Source organism: Ammospiza caudacuta, chromosome 33, assembly GCF_027887145.1.
Source record: "Ammospiza caudacuta isolate bAmmCau1 chromosome 33, bAmmCau1.pri, whole genome shotgun sequence".
NCBI classification, from domain to species: domain Eukaryota; kingdom Metazoa; phylum Chordata; class Aves; order Passeriformes; family Passerellidae; genus Ammospiza; species Ammospiza caudacuta.
In genome coordinates, this window is record NC_080625.1 from 832,019 (window position 1) to 851,392 (window position 19,374).

The window sequence follows — 19,374 nt, forward strand, 5'->3', positions numbered from 1 at the left end:
AATCCAAAAATTCCCGCTGAAATCCCCCAAAATCCCCCCAAATTTCCCCCCCAATTCTCCCCAGTTGGCCCCGCCCCCTCCTCCTTGGCCACGCCCATTTCCCCGCCCCTCTTCATTTTGGCCCCGCCCCTTTCCCCGCCCCTCCCCCACCCCGGGCCCCTCCCGCCGGTGATTCCCGAGCCCGAGGCCCCTCCCGATCCCCAAAAACCCCCAAAATCCCCCCAAATTTTGGGCTGAAAACCCCCAAAATCCCTCCCAGGCCCCTTCCCCCCACCCCCTAAAAAAACCCGCAAAAAAATTTTTTTTAATTTAATTGTTATTTATTTTTTATTTCTTTTTTATTTATTTATTTATTTATTTCGGAGGGGGTTTTTTTTTCCCGGTATTTTTCGCCGCTCTCTCGCCCCTCCCCCACCCGTGGGAATATCCTGGGGACCCCCCCCCCCCCCCACCCAAAAATAAATTTGGGGATTTTTTAGGGGGGGATCCCCCTCCCCTCCCCCCCACCCCCATTTCGGGAATTTTTTTTTAATTTTTTTTTTATTTTTTGGGGGATTTTTTTTTTGGGATTTTTTTTTTTTTGCCGGAATTTTGGGAAGATCGGGCAAGGTAAGGAAGGGCCCCTCCCCCACCCCCGACGCCCCCTCCCCAAATTTTGTTTTGTTTTTTTGAGGGGGGGGAGGGGTCGGGGAATATTTTGAGGGGTGGGGGAGGGGTGGGAAAAAAATTATGGCGGGGGGGTTGGGAGTGGGGGAGGGGCGGAAATTGGGGGAGGGGCCTCAAAATTTGGGGGAGGGGTTTCAGAGTGGGGGGAGGGGCAAAAATTGGGGGTGGGGTCTCTGAAATTTGGGGAGGGGGTCTCAAAAAATTGGGGGAGTGGTCTCAGAATTGGGGGCGGGGTCTCAGCGTGGGGGGAGGGGCCTAAAATTTGGGGAGGGGTCTCAGAAATTTGGGGAGGGGTCGCAGAATTGGGGGGAGGGGTCGTAGAGTGGGGGGAGGGGCAAAAGTTGGGGGAGGGTCTCAAAATTGGGGGAGGGGTCTTAGAGTGGGGGGAGGGGCCTTAAAATTGGGGGAGGGGGTCTCAGAAATTTGGGGAGGGGCAGAAATTGGGGGAGGGGTCTCATAATTGGGGGCGGGGTCTCAGAGTGGGGGGAGGGGCCTAAAAATTGGGGCAGGGGTCTCCAAAATTTGGGGAGGGGTCGCAGAATTGGGGGGAGGGGTCGCAGAGTAGGGGGAGGGGCAAAAGTTGGGGGAGGGGTCTCAAAATTGGGGGAGGGGTCTCAGAAATTGGGGCGGGGTCTCAGAGTGGGGGGAGGGGCCTAAAAATTGGGGGAGGGGTCTCAGAAATTTGGGGAGGGGCAGAAATTGGGGGAGGGGTCTCAAAATGGGGGGAGGGGTCCCCAAATTGGCCCCTCCCCCCCAAATTTGGTGACCCCTCCCCCAATTTTTAGGCCCCACCCCCAATTTTACGGCCCCTCCCCCCATTCCTGAGACCCCTCCCCCATTTTTGGCCCCTCAATTCTTGGCCCCGCCCCCAATTTTTGAGGCCCCGCCCCCCATTTTTGAGGCCCCGTCACCTCCGTTCTTGGCCACGCCCCCAGATCAAAGCCCCGCCCACCATTCCAGGCCACGCCCCCACTCTGAGTCCCCCCTTTGAGGCCCCGCCCCCACATTTTCATTGGGTTTTTCTTTTGTGGGCGTGGCCTCGTGGCTGCTCCGCCCCCATCGGGGATTAATCAGGATTATGCAAATGAGGATTAATTAGGGAAGGGTTGGAGAGGTGGGGGAGGGGTTGAAATCCTTCCCCTCCCCCACTCTGGGGTCTTAATTACTATTAATTAATTATTAATTAATTATTAATTTCTGGGTAATTATTTAAAATTACTTAATTTTAACGTTATTAATAATTGCTTTAGATGTTAATTAGGGGTGTGGTAATTAAAGGAGGAGAAATAAGAACTTTAATGGTTATTATTTAATTATAATTTTTTTTAATTGAAAGGAAATTTTAAAATCAGAATTTAATACAAAAAAATTTGGAATTTTCCAAATTCAAAACCTGGGGAAAAAAAAGAAAAATTTTATAAAATTAAATTTAAATTTTAAAACATAAATTTGAAATTAACAAATTAAATTCCTAATTAAAAATGGGGGAAAAGTTGGGATTTTTTAACACTAAATTTTTTTTACCATTTTTGGGGTGTCCCCAATGGGATTTGTGTCATTTTTGGGGTACCCCAATGGGATTTTTATAGGAATTTTTCCCCTATAGGGTCTGTCCCATTTTTGGGGTGTCCCCAATGGGATTTGTGTCACTTTTGGGGTCTCCCTATTAGGATTTGTGTCACTTTTAGGATTTATCCCAATTTTGGGGTGTTCCTTATAGGATTTGTGTCACTTTTGGGGTGTCCCCAATGGGATCAGTCCCATATTTGGGGTGTCCCCGATGGGATTTGTGTCATTTGTGTCACTTTTGGGGTTTGTGTCCCAATTTTGAGGTTTCCCCTTTAGGATTTATTTCATTTTTGGGGTGTCCCCTATAGGATCAGTCCCATTTTTGGGGTGTCCCCAATGGGTTCTCTGTCACTTTTGGGGTGTCCCTTATAGGATTTATGTCAATTTTGGGGTGTCCCCTTATAGGATTTGTGTCATTTGTGTCACTTTTGGGGTTTTGGGGTGTCCCCTATAGGATCTGTGTCCCATTTTTGGGGTGTCCCCAATGGGATCTGTGTCACTTTTGGGGTGTCCCTTTATAGGATCTGTGTCACATTTGGGGTGTCCCCAATGGGATTTGTGTCCCATTTTTGGGGTGTCCCCAATGGGATCTGTGTCACTTTTGGGGTGTCCCTTATAGGATTTGTGTCACATTTGGGGTGTCCCCAATGGGATTTATGCCAATTTTTGGGGTGTCCCCAGTGGGATTTCTGTCACTTTTGGGGTGTCCCCAATGGGATTTGTGTCCCATTTTTGGGGTGTCCCCAATGGGATTTATGCCAATTTTTGGGGTGTCCTCAATGGGATTTGTGTCACTTTTGGGGTGTCCCTAATGGGATCTGTCCCATATTTGGGGTGTCCCCTTAGAGGATTTGTGTCATTTGTGTCGCTTTTGGGGTTTGTGTCACTTTTGGGGTGTCCCCTATGGGATCAGTCCCATTTTTGGGGTGTCCCCAATGGGTTCTCTGTCACATTTGGGGTGTCCCTTATAGGATTAGTGTCACTTTTGGGGTGTCCCTTTATAGGATCTGTGTCCCATTTTTGGGGTGTCCCCAATGGGATTTGTGTCACTTTTGGGGTTTGTCCCATTTTTGGGGTGTCCCCAATGGGATCTCTGTCACTTTTGGGGTGTCCCTTATAGGATTTATGCCACTTTTGGGGTGTCCCTTTATAGGATCTGTGTCACATTTGGGGTGTCCCCAATGGGATTTGTGTCAGTTTTGGGGTGTCCCCTATAGGATCTGTGTCCCATTTTTGGGGTGTCCCCATTGGATTTCTGTCACTTTTGGGGTGTCCCCAATGGGATTTATTCCATTTTTGGGGTGTCCCCAATGGGTTCTCTGTCACTTTTGGGGTGTCCCTTATAGGATTTATGCCACTTTTGGGGTGTCCCTTTATAGGATCTGTGTCACATTTGGGGTGTCCCCAATGGGATTTGTGTCACATTTGGGGTGTCCCCAATGGGATTTGTGTCAGTTTTGGGGTGTCCCCTATAGGATCTGTGTCACATTTGGGGTGTCCCCAATGGGATCTGTGTCACTTTTGGGGTTTGTCCCATTTTTGGGGTGTCCCCAATGGGATCTCTGTCACTTTTGGGGTGTCCCTTATAGGATTTATGCCACTTTTGGGGTGTCCCTTTATAGGATCTGTGTCACATTTGGGGTGTCCCCAATGGGATTTGTGTCAGTTTTGGGGTGTCCCCTATAGGATCTGTGTCCCATTTTTGGGGTGTCCCCAATGGGATCTGTGTCACTTTTGGGGTGTCCCTTATAGGATTTGTGTCACATTTGGGGTGTCCCCAATGGGATTTATGCCAATTTTTGGGGTGTCCCCAATGGGATTTCTGTCACTTTTGGGGTGTCCTCAATGGGATTTGTGTCACTTTTGGGGTGTCCCTAATGGGATCTGTCCCATATTTGGGGTGTCCCTTTATAGAATTTGTGTCATTTGTGTCGCTTTTGGGGTTTGTGTCACTTTTGGGGTGTCCCCTATGGGATCAGTCCCATTTTTGGGGTGTCCCCAATGGGATCTCTGTCACATTTGGGGTGTCCCTTATAGGATTAGTGTCACTTTTGGGGTGTCCCTTTGTAGGATCTGTGTCCCATTTTTGGGGTGTCCCCAATGGGATCTGTGTCACTTTTGGGGTTTGTCCCATTTTTGGGGTGTCCCCAATGGGATCTCTGTCACTTTTGGGGTGTCCCTTATAGGATTAGTGTCAATTTTGGGGTGTCCCTTTATAGGATCTGTGTCACATTTGGGGTGTCCCCAATGGGATTTGTGTCAGTTTTGGGGTGTCCCCAATGGGATCTGTGTCACTTTTGGGGTGTCCCTTATAAGATTTGTGTCACATTTGGGGTGTCCCCAATGGGATCTCTGTCACTTTTGGGGTCCGTCCCATATTTGAGGTTTCCCCTTTAGGATTTATCCCATTTTTGGGGTGTCCCCATTGGATTTCTGTCACTTTTGGGGTGTCCCCTATAGGATTTGTGTCACTTTTGGGGTGTCCCCTATGGGATTTATTCCATTTTTGAGGTGTCCCCAATGGGTTCTCTGTCACTTTTGGGGTGTCCCCTTATAGGATTTGTGTCAATTTTGGGGTGTCCCCTTATAGGATTTGTGTCATTTGTGTCACTTTTGGTGTTTGTGTCACTTTTGGGGTGTCCCCTATAGGATTTGTGTCACTTTTGGGGTGCCCCCAATGGGATTTCTGTCACTTTTGGGGTGCCCCCAATGGGATTTCTGTCACTTTTGGGGTGTCCCTTTATAGGATTTGTGTCACTTTTGGGGTGCCCCCAATGGGATTTCTGTCACATTTGTCCTTTGCTGTCCCCAGATGCCACCACCACCGTTGTCCCCTCTGTCCCCTCTGCTGCTGCTGCTGCTGCTCCTCTCCCGCTCCGCCCTCGGCGCCGTCCACGTCAACCTCACCGAAGGTACCCGGAACCCCAAAACTTTGGGGCCAATCTCGAATTTTTTGGGGCCAATCCCAAATTTTTGGGGCCAATCCTGAAATTTCAGGGTTAATCCCAAAGTTTTGGGGTCAATCTCAAAGTTTTGGGGCCAATCCCAAATTTTTTGGTGTCCCCAATCCCATAATTCCGTTCCCAACCCTGAATTTTTTGGGGCCAATCCCAAATTTTTTGGTGTCCCCAGTCCCATAATTCCATCCCCAACCCCGAATTTTTTGGGGCCAATCCCAAAGTTTTGGGGTCAATCCCCAATTTCAGTCCCCAATCCTAAATTTTTTGGGGTCAAGTCAAAAGTTTTTGGTGTCTCCAGTTCCATAATTCCATCCCCAATCCCAAATTTTTGGGGCCAATCCCAAAGTTTTGGGGCCAATCCTGAAATTTCAGGGTTAATCCCAAAGTTTTGGGGCCAATCCCAAATTTTTTGGTGTCCCCAATCCCATAATTCCGTTCCCAACCCTGAATTTTTTGGGGCCAATCCCAAATTTTTTGGTGTCCCCAGTCCCATAATTCCATCCCCAACCCCGAATTTTTTGGGGCCAATCCCAAAGTTTTGGGGCCAATCCCAAATTTTTGGGGTCAATCCCAAATTTCAGTCCCCAGTCCTAAATTTTTTGGGGTCAATCTTAAAGTTTTGGGGCCAATCCCAAATTTTTTGGTGTCCCCAGTCCCATAATTCCGTCCCCAATCCCAAATTTTTGAGGTCAGTCCCAAATTTTTGGGGCCAATCCCAAATTTTTGGGGCCAATCCTGAAATTTCAGGGTTAATCCCAAAGTTTTGGGGCCAATCCCAAATTTTTTGGTGTCCCCAATCCCATAATTCCGTTCCCAACCCTGAATTTTTTGGGGCCAATCCCAAATTTTTTGGTGTCCCCAGTCCCATAATTCCATCCCCAACCCCGAATTTTTTGGGGCCAATCCCAAAGTTTTGGGGCCAATCCCAAATTTTTGGGGTCAATCCCAAATTTCAGTCCCCAGTCCTAAATTTTTTGGGGTCAATCTTAAAGTTTTGGGGCCAATCCCAAATTTTTTGGTGTCCCCAGTCCCATAATTCCGTCCCCAATCCCAAATTTTTGAGGTCAGTCCCAAATTTTTGGGGCCAATCCCAAATTTTTGGGGCCAATCCTGAAATTTCAGGGTTAATTCCAAAGTTTTGGGGCCAATCCCAAATTTTTTGGTGTCCCCAATCCTATAATTCCGTCCCCAACCCCGAATTTTTTGGGACCAATCCCAAATTTTTTGGGGCCAATCCCAAATTTTTTGGTGTCCCCAAAGCCCACATATTTTGGTGTCCTCCATCCCAATTCTTTTGATGTCACCAACCCAAAATCCCACATTTTCATCTCCAACCAGACCCCACGTTTTTTGGAGTCTCCAACCCCATAACTCCACCCCCAACCCCAAATTTTTGTCCCCAAACCCCATTTTTGGTGTCCCCAACCCCATTTTTGGTGTCCCCAAACCCCATTTTTGGTGTCCCCAACCCCAATTCTTTTGATGTCCCACGTTTTTTGGAGTCTCCAACCCCATAACTCCATCCCCAACCCCAAATTTTCATCCCCAAACCTCCATTTTTTGGTGTCCTCCATGGTGTCCTCCATCCCAATTCTTTTGGTGTCCCCAGCCCCAAATCTGGAATTTTTTGGGGCCAACTCCACGTTTTATGGTGTCTCCAACCCCATAACTCCATCCCCAACCCCAAATTTTCATCCCCCAAACCCCATTTTTGGTGTCCCCAAACCCCATTTTTGGTGTCCCCAACCCCAATTCTTTTGATGTCCCCAGCCCCACGTTTTTTGGAGTCTCCAACCCCATAACTCCATCCCCAACCCCAAATTTTCATCCCCAAACCTCCATTTTTTGGTGTCCTCCATGGTGTCCTCCATCCCAATTCTTTTGGTGTCCCCAACCCCAAATCTGGAATTTTTTGGGGCCAACTCCACGTTTTATGGTGTCTCCAACCCCATAACTCCATCCCCAACCCCAAATTTTCATCCCCCAAACCCCATTTTTGGTGTCCCCAAACCCCATTTTTGGTGTCCCCAACCCCAATTCTTTTGATGTCCCCAGCCCCACGTTTTTTGGAGTCTCCAACCCCATAACTCCATCCCCAACCCCAAATTTTCATCCCCAAACCTCCATTTTTTGGTGTCCTCCATGGTGTCCTCCATCCCAATTCTTTTGGTGTCCCCAACCCCAAATCTGGAATTTTTTGGGGCCAACCAAACATTTTATGGTGTCTCCAACCCCATAACTCCATCCCCAACCCCAAATTTTCGTCCCCCAAGCCGCATTTTTGGTGTCCCCAAGCCCCATTTTTGGTGTCCCCAGGCTGCCAGATCATCCACCCGCCGCGGGACGGCGGGATCCGCTACCGGGGGCTGACGCCGGACGAGGTTCGGAGCGTTCGGTTCCTGCCCTTCGACTACGAGATCGAGTACGTGTGCCGGCCCGAGCGCGAGATCGTGGGGCCCAAGGTGCGCAAGTGCCAGCGCGACGGCACCTGGACGGCCATGGGCCACCCCAGCCGCTGCCGTGAGTGCCACCAAGATGTCACCTCGGTGTCACCATCCCATCCACATCTCCGTCTTGTCTCCATCCCATCAATGTCTCCATCACATGAAGTTCTTCATCCCATCAACATCTCCATCTTTGTCACCATCCCATCAATGTCTCCATCTTGTCACCATCCCATCAACATCTCCATCTGTGTCACCATCCCATCAACGTCTCCATCTTGTCTCCATCCCATCAACGTCTCCATCTTGTCTCCATCCCATCAACGTCTCCATCTTGTCTCCATCCCATCAACATCTCCATCTGTGTCACCATCCCATCAGTGTCACCATCTCATCAATGTCCCCATCATTGTACCGTCATATCAACGTCTCCATCCCATCAACATCTACAACATCTACTTGTCACCATCTCAATGTCCCCATCTTGTCACCATCCCATCAACATTTCCATCTTGTCACCATCCCATCAACGTCTCCATCGTTGTCACAACATCTACTTGTCACCATCTCAATGCCCCATCTTGTCACCATCCCATCAACGTCTCCATCGTTCGCACCATCCCATCAATGTCTCCATCTTGTGACCATCCCATCAATGTCTCCATCATTATCACCAACCCATCAACATCTCCATTGTTGTCACCATCCTATCAACATCTCCATCTTGTCTCCATCCCATCAATGTCTCCATCACATGAAGTTCTTCATCCCATCAACATCTCCATCTGTGTCACCATCCCATCAACATTTCCATCTTGTCGCCATCCCATCAACGTCTCCATCTTGTCTCCATCCCATCAACATCTCCATCGTTGTCCCCATCTCATCAACATCTCCAAGCCGTTAACGTCTCCATCCCATGATGGTCTTCATCCCATCAATGTCTCCATCTTGTTTCTATCCCATCAAGGTTCTTGTTCCATCCATGTCCCCATCCCATCGCTGTCTCCATCTTGTCACCATCCCATCATTGTCACCATCCCATCAATGTCTCCATCCCATGAAGGTCTTCATCCCGTCATTGTCACCATGCCATCGTCTCCGTCTCATCAACGTCTTCATCTTGTCTCCATCCCATCAATGTCTCCATCCCATCAAGGTTCTCGTTCCATCATTGTCACCATCCCATCAACATCTCCATCATTGTCACCAACCCATCAATGTCTCCATCGTTGTCACCATCCCATCAACATTTCCATCTGGTCTCCATCCCATCAACATCTCCATCGTTGTCTCCATCCCATCAATGTCTCCATCCCACTGAAGGTTCTCATCTCATCAATGTCTCCATCCCGTCAGTGTCTCCATTGTTGTCACCATCCCATCAATGTCCCCATCCCTTGAAGGTTGTCATCTCATCAATGTCTCCATCCCACCAATGTCTCCATCTTGTCACCATCCCATCAACATCTCCATCCCACCACCACCCTAAGCCTGACCATCATCGTCACCTTGACCATCGCCGTTGCCTTCACCATCACCTTGACCATGTCCATGACCATCGCTTGACCATCACCATGTCCATCACCATCACCTTGACCATGGCTAAGACCATGATGGCCATGCCTGGAGAACGGCCAGGTGACCACTTTGGGGTTGACCAACGTCGGTTTTGGGGCCACCACCTCACATCCCATTTGGGGCCACCACCCAACGTCCACTTTGGGGCCACCACTGATGTCTATTTTGAAGTTCACCAACGTCGATTTTGGGGCCACCACCCAACGTCCACTTTGGGGCTCACCAACGTCCATTTTGGGCCACCACTCAATGTCAGTTTTGGGGCCACCACCTGACATCCACTTTGGGGCCACCACCCAACGTCTATTTTGGGGTCCTCTGATGTCCACATTACGAGGCCACCACCCAACATCCATGTGGGGTTCACCAATGTCCATTTTGAAGTTCACAAACATCGATTTTGGGGCCAAAACCTGAGGTCCACTTTGAGGTTCACTGATGTCCACATTTTGGGATCACCACCTGATGTCCACCATGCTGACCCCACAAATGTCCCCCCCCACAGTGCGGACGTGTCCCAGGTCGCACCTGAGCCTGGAGAACGGCCAGGTGACCACCTTGGGATTCACCACCACACATCCATCTTGAAGCCACCACCCAACGTCCATTTAGGGTTCACCAATGTCCACTTTGAAGCCACCACCCAACGTCCATTTAGGGTTCACCGACGTCCACTTTGAAGCCACCACCCAATGTCCATTTTGGGGCCACCACCCCACGTCCATGTTGACGTTCACCAACATCGATTTTGAGGCCACCACCCAACGTCCGTTTTGGGGTTCACCACCAACATCCCTTTTGAGGCCACCACCAAATGTGGATTTTGGAGCCACCACCCAACGTCCATTTTGCGGTTCCCTGATCTCCACATTTTAGGGCCACCACCCAATGTCCATTATGAAGTTCACCAACGTCCATTTTGGGGCCACCACCCCACGTCCATTCTGGGGTTCACCAATGCCCATTTTGAAGTTCACCAACGTCAATTTTGGGGCCTCTGTCTCAACATCCATTTTGGGGCCACCACCCCACGTCCATTTTGAGGTTCACCAACGTCCATTTTGGGGCCACCACCCATCATCCACTTTGGGGTTCTCTGATGTCCACATTTTGAGGCCACCACCCAATGTCCATTTTGGGGCCACCACCTCGCATCCCCTTTGAAGCCACCACCCAACGTCCACTTTGGGGCCACCACCCAATGTCCACTTTGGGGTTCACTGACCTCCACCTTTTGGGGCCACCACCTGATGTCCACCCCCGCTGTCCCCACAGTGCAGACGTGTCCCAAGTCGCACCTGAGCCTGGAGAACGGCCAGGTGACCACCTTGGGGTTCACCAGTGTCCATATTGAGGTTCACCAACATTGATTTTGGGGCCACCACCCAATGTCAGTTTTGGGGTTCACCAATGTCCACTTTGGGGCCACCGCCTGATGTCCATTTTGGGGCCACCACCCAGCGTCCACTTTGAGGTTCTCTGATGTCCACCCCCGCTGTCCCCACAGTGCGGACGTGTCCCAAGTCGCACCTGAGCCTGGAGAACGGCCAGGTGACCACCTTGGGGTTCACCAATGCCCACTTTGGGGTCACCACCCCACGTCCATTCTGGGGTTCACCAACATTGATTTTGAGGCCACCACCCAACGTCAATTTTGGGGTTCACCACCAACGTCAATTCTGGGGCCACCACCAAATGTGGATTTTGGAGCCACCACCCAACGTCCGCTTTGGGGCCACCACCCAACTTCCATATTGACGTTCAGCAATGTCCATTTTGGGGCCACCACCCAATGCTGATTTTGGGGTTCACCAACGTCAATTTTGGGGCCACCACCCAACATCCACTTTGGGGTTCACCAACGTCCATTGTGGGGCCACCACCCAACGTCCACTTTGGGGCCACCACCCAACTTCCATATTGACGTTCAGCAATGTCCATTTTGGGGCCACCACCCAATGCTGATTTTGGGGTTCACCAACGTCAATTTTGGGGCCACCACCCAACGTCCATTTTGGGGTTCACCAACGTCGATTCTGGGGCCACCACCCAACGTCCATTTTGGGGTTCACCAACGTCCATTGTGGGGCCACCACCCAACATCCAATTTGAAGCCACCACCCAACGTCCACTTTGGGGTTCGCCAACGTCCATTTTGGGGCCACCACCCAACGTCCATTTTGGGTTTCACCAACGTCCATTGTGGGGCCACCACCCAACGTCCACTTTGGGGCCACCACCCAACATCCAATTTGAAGCCACCACCCAACGTCCACTTTGGGGTTCACCAACGTCCATTTTGGGGCCACCACCTGATGTCCACCACGCTGACCCCACAAATGTCCCCCCCCACAGTGCGGACGTGTCCCAAGTCGCAGCTGAGCCTGGAGAACGGCCAGGTGGCCGCGGGGGACATGGAGAGGGTCCCCGTCGAGGGCACCTGGGCCAGGTTCTCCTGCCAGCCCGGCTTCCGCCTGGTGGGCGCCGCCCGCAGCAACTGCACCAAGAGCGGCCGCTGGAGCCACCCCAAGCCCCAGTGCCTGCGTCAGTGCCCAACTTTGGGGGTTCTTGGTGGGGTTTGGGGGTTCTTGGGGTTTTTGGGACGTTTTATGGGGTCTGTGGGTTCTTGGGGTTTGGGTTTGAGGGATTTGGTTTGGGGTTTTTGGGGTTTTGGGACCTTCTGAGAAGGTTCTTGTGGTGGTCTTGGAATCGGGGTTTGGGTTCTTGTGATGTTCCTGCAGTTGGGGTTTGGGGTTTTGGGGTTTTTGTGAGGTTTTATGGGGTTTGGGGGTTCTTGGGGTTTGGGTTTGAGGGATTTGGTTTGGGGTTTTTTGGGGTTTTGGGACCTTCTGAGAAGGTTCTTGTGATGTTCCTGGAGCTGGGATTTGGGGTTTTGGGGGTTTTGTGAGGTTTTATGGGGTTTGGGGGTTCTTGGGGTTTGGGTTTGAGGGATTTGGGTTGGGGTTTTTTGGGGTTTTGGGATCTTCTGAGAAGGTTCTTGTGATGTTCCTGCAGTTGGGGTTTGGGGGGTTCTGGTGTTCCTGGAGTTGGGGTTTGGGGTTTTGGGGCTTTTGGGATTTGGGGTTTTGGGGTTCTTGGGGTTTTTGTGAGGTTTTATGGGGTTTGGGGGTTCTTGGGGTTTGGGTTTGAGGGATTTGGTTTGGGGTTTTGGGGTTTTGGGACCTTCTGAGAAGGTTCTTGTGGTGTTCCTGGAGCTGGGATTTGGGGTTTTGAGATTTGGGGTTTTGGGGTTTTTGTGAGGTTTTATGGGGTTTGGGGGTTCTGGGGGTTTGGGTTTGAGGGATTTGGTTCGGGGTTTTTTGGGGTTTTGGGACCTTCTGAGAAGGTTCTTGTGATGTTCCTGGAGCTGGGATTTGGGGTTTTGGGGTTTTTGTGAGGTTTTATGGGGTTTGGGGGTTCTGGGGGTTTGGGTTTGAGGGATTTGGTTTGGGGTTTTTTGGGGTTTTGGGACCTTCTGAGAAGGTTCTTGTGATGTTCCTGGAGCTGGGATTTGGGGTTTTGGGGGTTTTGTGAGGTTTTATGGGGTTTGGGGGTTCTGGGGGTTTGGGTTTGAGGGATTTGGGTTGGGGTTTTTGGGGTTTTGGGATCTTCTGAGAAGGTTCTTATGGTGGTCTTGGAGTTGGGATTTGGGGTTTTTGGGATTTGGGGTTTTGGGTTTTTGGGGTTTTGGGGTTTTGGGGTTTTTGTGAGGTTTTATGGGGTTTGGGTTTGAGGGATTTGGTTTGGGGTTTTTGGGGTTTTGGGACCTTCTGAGAAGGTTCTTGTGGTGTTCCTGGAGTTGGGGTTTGGGGTTTTGGGGCTTTTGGGATTTGGGGTTTTGGGGTTTTGGGGTTTTTGTGACGTTTTATGGGTTTTGATGTTCTTGGGGTTTGGGTTTCTGGAGGTTTTTAGGATTTTGGGGGGATTTTTGGGTTTTTTTTCAGGGTTTTTTGGGGCTTTCTTGGGGTGTGGGGTTGGGTTTTGGAGATGTGGTTTGAGGATTTGGGGTTTTTGGGGTTTTGGGGTTTTTGGGGTTTTTGGGGTTTTGGGGTTTTTGGGGTTTTTGGGGTTTTTGGGGTTTTTGGGGTTTTTGGGGTTTTTGGGGTTTAGGGTTAGGATTGAGGTTTTGGGGTTTTTATGGGGTTTCTTGGGGGTTTTTGGGGTTTTTGGCGCGTGGGTTTGGGTTTGGAGATGTGGTTTTGGGGTTTGGAATTTTGGGGGTTTTGGGATTTTGGCTTTTGAGGTTTTGGGGTTTTTTATGGGTTTTTTTAATGGATTTTTTGGGGGGGTCTTTTGGGGTTTTTATGGAGATTTGAGGCGGTTTTGGGGTTTGGGGGATTTGGGTTTTTAGGGTTTGAGGTTTTGGGGTTTTTGGATTTGGGGTTTTTGGGGTTTGGGGTTTTCTGCAAACGTTTTTGGGGTTTTTTGGGAGGGGTCCCCGTGTGACTCAGTTTCCCCCGGGGGATTTTTTGGGGTGGATTTTTGGGATTTTTTTGGGGGATTTCTGGGAATTTTTTGGGGGGAATTTTGGGATTTTTTTTTGGTGGGGTTTCTGGGATTTTGGGATTTTTGGGATTTTTTGGGGAAAATTTTTGGGATTTTTTTGGGAGATTTCTGTGATTTTGGGGGGGATTTTTGGGGTTTTCTGGGATTTTTTAGGGGGAATTTTTGGGAATTTTGGGGGTTTCTGGGATGTTGTGGGGGAATTTTTGGGGGATTTCTGGGATTTTTTGGGGGAAATTTTTGGGATTTTTTTGGGAGATTTCTGTGATTTTAGGGGGGATTTTTGGGGTTTTCTGGGATTTTTTTAGGGGGAATTTTTGGGGGAATTTTGGGATTTTTTTTGTGGGGTTTCTGGGATTTCGTTTTTGGGATTTCTGGGATTTTTTGTGGGGGAAATTTCTGGAAATTTTGGGATGTTTTTGGGGGAAATTTCTGGGATTTTGGGGGGGATTGTTGGGGTTTTCTGGGATTTTTTAGGGGGAATTTTTGGGAATTTTTTGCGGGATTTCTGGGATTTTTTAGGGGGAATTTCTGGGAATTTTTGGGGGGAATTTTGGGATTTTTTTTTTGGTGGGGTTTCTGGGATTTTGTTTTTGAGATTTTTGGGATTTTTTGGGGGAAATTTTTGGGATTTTTTTGGGAGATTTCTGTGATTTTTGGGGGGGGATTTTTGGGGTTTTCTGGGATTTTTTTAGGGGGAATTTCTGGGAATTTTTGGGGGAATTTGGGGATTTTTTTTGTGGGGTTTTTGGGATTTCGTTTTTGGGATTTCTGGGATTTTTTGGGGGGGAATTTCTGGGATTTTTGAGAGGATTTTTGGGGATTTTTTTTTGTGGGGAATTTCCAGGATTTTGGGCTCTCTCTGTGTGTGACTCAGTTTCCCCTGAGGGAATTTTTGGGGGATTTCTGGGATTTTTTGGGGGGAAATTTTTGGGATTTTTTTGGGGAGATTTCTGTGATTTTGGGGGAGATTTTTGGGGTTTTCTGGGATTTTTTAGGGTATGGTTTTGGTTTTTTTGGGGGGGGATTTCTGGGATGTTTTTGGACGGATTTTGGGGAATTATTTTTGGGATTTTTGGGGGAAATTTTTGGGATTTTTGGGGGGATTCTCAGGGATTTTGTGGGGGAATTTTGGGGTTTTTTTGGGGGGATTTCTGAGACTTTTTGGGGAGAATTTCTGGGATTTCGGGGCTGCTTTTAGGGGGGATTTCTGGGATTTTTTGGGGGTAATTTTGGGATTTTCGGGGGGAATCTCTGGCATTTTTGGGGGGGATTTTTGGGGTATTTTTAGAGGATTTCTGGGATAAATTTTTGGGGGTTCTGGGATTGTTTTGGGGAGAATTTCTGGGATTTCGGGGCTGTTTTTGGGGGTAATTTTGGGATTTTGGGGGGATTTTTGGGGTGAATTTTGGCGTTTTGGGCTCTGTGTGTGACTCAGTTTCCCCTCCCCCCCCCACAGCTCATCGCCCCCCCTCAGGTGAGTCCCTGCCCCTCCCCCACCCCCAATTTCCCTTTCCTTGGGGGGGGAGGGGACCCCAAAAGCGCCCCAGGGCCCCTCCCCCTCCTCTTCCTCCTCCTCCTCCTCTTCCTCCTCCTCCTCCTCTTCCTCCTCCATTTCCCGGCCTTCATCTCCCTCCTCTTCCTCCTCCTTTTCTGAGCCTTCCTCCTCCTCCTCCTCCTCCTCCTCCTCCTCCTCCTTTTCCCGGCCTTCATCTCCCTCCTCCTCTTCCTCCTCCTCCTCTTCCTCCTCCATTTCCCGGCCTTCATCTCCCTCCTCTTCCTCCTCCTGCTCCTTTTCCCAGCCTTCATCTCCCTCTTCCTCCTCTTCCCTCCCAGCCTTCCTCCTCCCCATCTCCCTCCTCTTCCTCCCTCCCCCCTCCTCCCCTTTCCCTCCCAGCCTTCATCTCCCTCCTCCTCCTCCTCCTCCTCCGTTTCCCAGCCTTCCTCGCTCCTCCTCTTCCTCCCCTCTCCCTCCCGGCCTTCCTCGCTCCTCCTCATCTCCCTCCTCCTCCTCCTCTTCCTCATCTCCCTCCTCCTGCATTCCCAAGCCTTCCTCCTCTCCCTCCTCCTCTTCCTCCCTCCCCTTTCCCCCCCCAGCCTTCCTCGCTCCTCCTCCTCCTCCTCCTCCATTCCCCAGCCTTCATCTCCCTCCTCTTCCTCCCCTCTCCCTCCTCCTTTTCTGAGCCTTCCTCCTCCTCCTCCTCCTCCTCCTCCTGCATCATTTCCCAGCCTTCCTCCTCCCCATCTCCCTCCTCTTCCTCCTCCTCCTCCTCCATTCCCGAGCCTTCCTCGCTCCTCCTCCTCCTCCATTCCCCAGCCTTCATCTCCCTCCTCTTCCTCGCTCCTCCTCCTCCATCATTTCCCAGCCTTCCTCCTCCCCATCTCCCTCCTCTCCCTCCTCCTCCTCCCCCTCCATCATTCCCGAGCCTTCCTCGCTCCTCCTCCTCCTCCTCCCTCTCCCATCTCCCCCCTCGCCCTTCCCCTCCCTCCTCCTCCTCCTCCTCCTCCTCCTCCATTTCCCAGCCTTCCTCCTCCTCCTCCTCCTCCTCCTCCTCACCCCCGGCTCCTTCCCCGCCGCTTTCTCCGCCCCGAATTCCCGAATTTCTCCCCTCCCCCTCCCCCATTTTTTCCCATTTTTTTGGGTTTTTTTGGGATTTTCCCCTCCCCCCCCTCCCCTCCCTCCCATCCTTTTACGATCCCGCTTTTTTTTTTCCCCCATTTCTCCATTTTTTCCCCTCTTTTTTCCCGATTTTTCCCATTTTCTCCCTCCTCATCCCGATTTTTTCCCATTTTCCCCCGATTTTTTCCCAGTTTGTCCCGATTTTTCCTCATTTTTCCGCCTTTTTTCGCCGATTTTTCTCCATTTTCCCCCCTTCTCATTCCGATTTTTTCCCGTTTTATCCCGATTTTTCCGCCGATTTTCCCCCATTTTTCCTCCTCCTCATCCCGATTTTTCCCCATTTCCCCCCGTTTTTTTCCCATTTCCCCCCGGTTTTTTTCCTCCGATTTTTCTCCATTTTTTCCCCTCCTCATCCCGATTTTTTTCCGCATTTTATCCCATTTTTTTCGCTCTCCTCATCCCTATTTTTTACCGAATTTCTCCCATTTCCCCCCCTCTTTTTTCCAGATTTTTTCCCATTTTATCCCGATTTCCCCCTCATTTTCCGCCGATTTTTCTCCATTTTTTCCTCTCCTCTTCCCGGTTTTTTCCCGATTTTTCCCTGAATTTTCTCATTTTTTTCCCCTCCTCATCCTGATTTTTCCTCTCTTTTTTTCCCTAATTTTCCCGGTTTTATCCCGATTTTTTCCCCTTTTTATCCCGATTTTTTTTTCCCTTTTTATCCCGATTTTTCCCCCTTTTAACCCCGATTTCCCCCCTTTTTTCCCCGTTTTTTTTTCCATTTTATCCCGGTTTTTCCCTCCTCATCCCGATTTTTTTCCCGGTTTTATCCGGATTTTTTTTCTTTTTTTTTTATCCCGATTTTTCCCCTCCCCATCCCGATTTTCCTTCCTCTCTTTTTTCCCGATTTTTCCCGTTTTTTCCACGATTTTTCCCGCTCCCTCATCCCATCCATTCCCTCCCTGCATTTCTCCATTTTTCCCCCATTTTTTCTCCTTCTCATCCCGATTTTTAACCCTTTTTTCCCCGATTTTTCCCCGTCCTCATCTCGGCGGGTTTTCCCCAATTTTTTCACCATTTTCTCCCCTTTTTTTCTCGATTTTTTCCCCATTTTTTCCCCTCTTCATCCCAAAATTTTCCCCTTCCCATCCCATTAATTCCCCCCATTAATTCCCTTTCCCCATCCCAATAATTTCCCATTTCCCCTCATTTTATTCCTCATTTTCTCCTCTCATTTTCCCCTGATTTTCCCCATTTTTTCCTCTTTTTTTTCCCCTCATTTTCCCCTAATTTTCCCCATTTTTCCCTCTCATTTCCCTGTAATTTTCCCCATTTTCTCCTTCTTTTTTTTCCTTCATTTTTACCCCATTTTCTCCTTCATTTTCCCCTCATTTTTCCCTATTTTTCCCTCTTTTTTCCCCATTTCCCCCCAATTTTTCCCCATTTTCTCGTCATTTTCCCCCATTTCCTCCTCATATTTTCCCCCATTTTCTCCTTCATTTCCCCCTCAGTTTTTTCCCATTTTCCCTCATTTTTCCCCCAATTTTCCCCTCGTTTTTTCCCCCATTTCTTTCCCTTTTCCCCCCCTCGTTTTCCCCTTTATTTCCCCCCATTTTCCCCTTCGTTTTTCCCCATTTTTTCCCATTTCTCCCCAAATTCTCCTCAAATCCCGAACCCCCCTCAGACCCCCCCTCCCCTCCCCCTTCTGACGTCACCGCTCCCCGCCCCCACCCCTCCCGCAAACCCCACCAAAAACCCCAAAACCCCTCCCAAAAACCCCCCAAAAAAACCCAAAAACCCCAAAATCCTCCCTAAAAACCCCCAAAACCCCAAAATCCTCCCTAAAAACCCCAAATTTCCCCCCAAAAACCCCAAACCCCCCTCAAACCCCCTCCCCTCCCCCTCCTGACAGCACCGCTCCCCTCCCCCAACCCGTCCAAAACCCCCCCTTAAAAAAACCCCCAAAAATTCCCAAATCCTCCCTAAAACCCCCCAAAAATTCCCAAATCCTCCCAAAAAACCCCCCAAAAAATCCCAAAACCCCCAAATCCCCCCCCCAAAACCCCAAACCCCCCTCAAACCCCTCCTGACATCACCCCTCCCCTCCCCCAAAAAAACCCCAAAACCCCCCCAGAAAAAACCCCAAAAAAAACCCAAATCTTCGCGGATTTCCCCCAAAAACCCCCCAAAAGCCCCAAATCCCCCCCAAAACCCCAAACCCCCCTCAAACCCCTCCTGACATCACCCCTCCCCTCCCCCAAAAAAACCCCAAAACCCCTCCCTAAAACCCCCCAAAAAACCCCCCCAAAAAAACCCCAAATCCTCCCTAAAAAAAAACCCCAAAAATTCCCAAATCCTCCCTAAAAACCCCCAAATCCCCTCCTAAAAACCCCCCAAAACCCCCAAATCGCCCCCAAAACCCCAAACCCCCCTCAAACCCCTCCTGACATCACCCCTCCCCTCCCCCAAAAAAACCCCAAAACCCCCCAAACAAAAACCCCAAAAAAACCCCAAATCTTCCCGGATTTCCCCCGAATCTTCGCGGATTTCCCCCGAATCTTGGCGGATTTCCCCCGAATCTTGGCGGATTTCCCCCGAATCTTGGCGGATTTTCCCCGAATCTTGGCGGATTTTCCCCGAATCTTTGTGGCTTTCCCCCAAATTCCCCCCAAAACCCCCAAATTCCCCCCCAAAACCCCTCCTGACACCACCCCTCCCCTCCCCTAAAAAACCCCAAAACCCCCCCAAAAAAACCCCGAATCTTGGCGGATTTCCCCCGAATCTTGGCGGATTTTCCCCGAATCTTCGCGGATTTCCCCCGAATCTTCGCGGATTTCCCCCAAATTCCCCCCAAAACCCCCAAATTCCCCCCCAAAGCCCCTCCTGACACCACCCCTCCCCTCCCCTAAAAAACCCCAAAACGCCCCCAAAAAAACCCCGAATCTTGGCGGATTTCCCCCGAATCTTGGCGGATTTTCCCCGAATCTTGGCGGATTTCCCCCGAATCTTCGCCATGCGCCGCCCGCTCTGA

At 50.0% G+C, this 19,374-nt stretch overlaps 1 protein-coding gene across 1 annotated transcript in view; it reads left to right on the plus strand.

Moving 5' to 3' along the window:
• Positions 1 to 7,560: 7,560 nt before the first annotated feature.
• GABBR1 (gamma-aminobutyric acid type B receptor subunit 1) overlaps positions 7,561 to 19,374 on the plus strand; it is a gene marked incomplete at its 3' end in the record, with an annotated part of 57,266 nt that continues 45,452 nt past the window's right edge. Inside the window, exons 1-3 of the mRNA XM_058822525.1 lie at positions 7,561 to 7,715; positions 11,576 to 11,764; positions 15,183 to 15,200. Coding sequence (XP_058678508.1) covers positions 7,694 to 7,715; positions 11,576 to 11,764; positions 15,183 to 15,200 — 229 coding nt within the window. The remainder of the gene's footprint in view (positions 7,716 to 11,575; positions 11,765 to 15,182; positions 15,201 to 19,374) is intronic.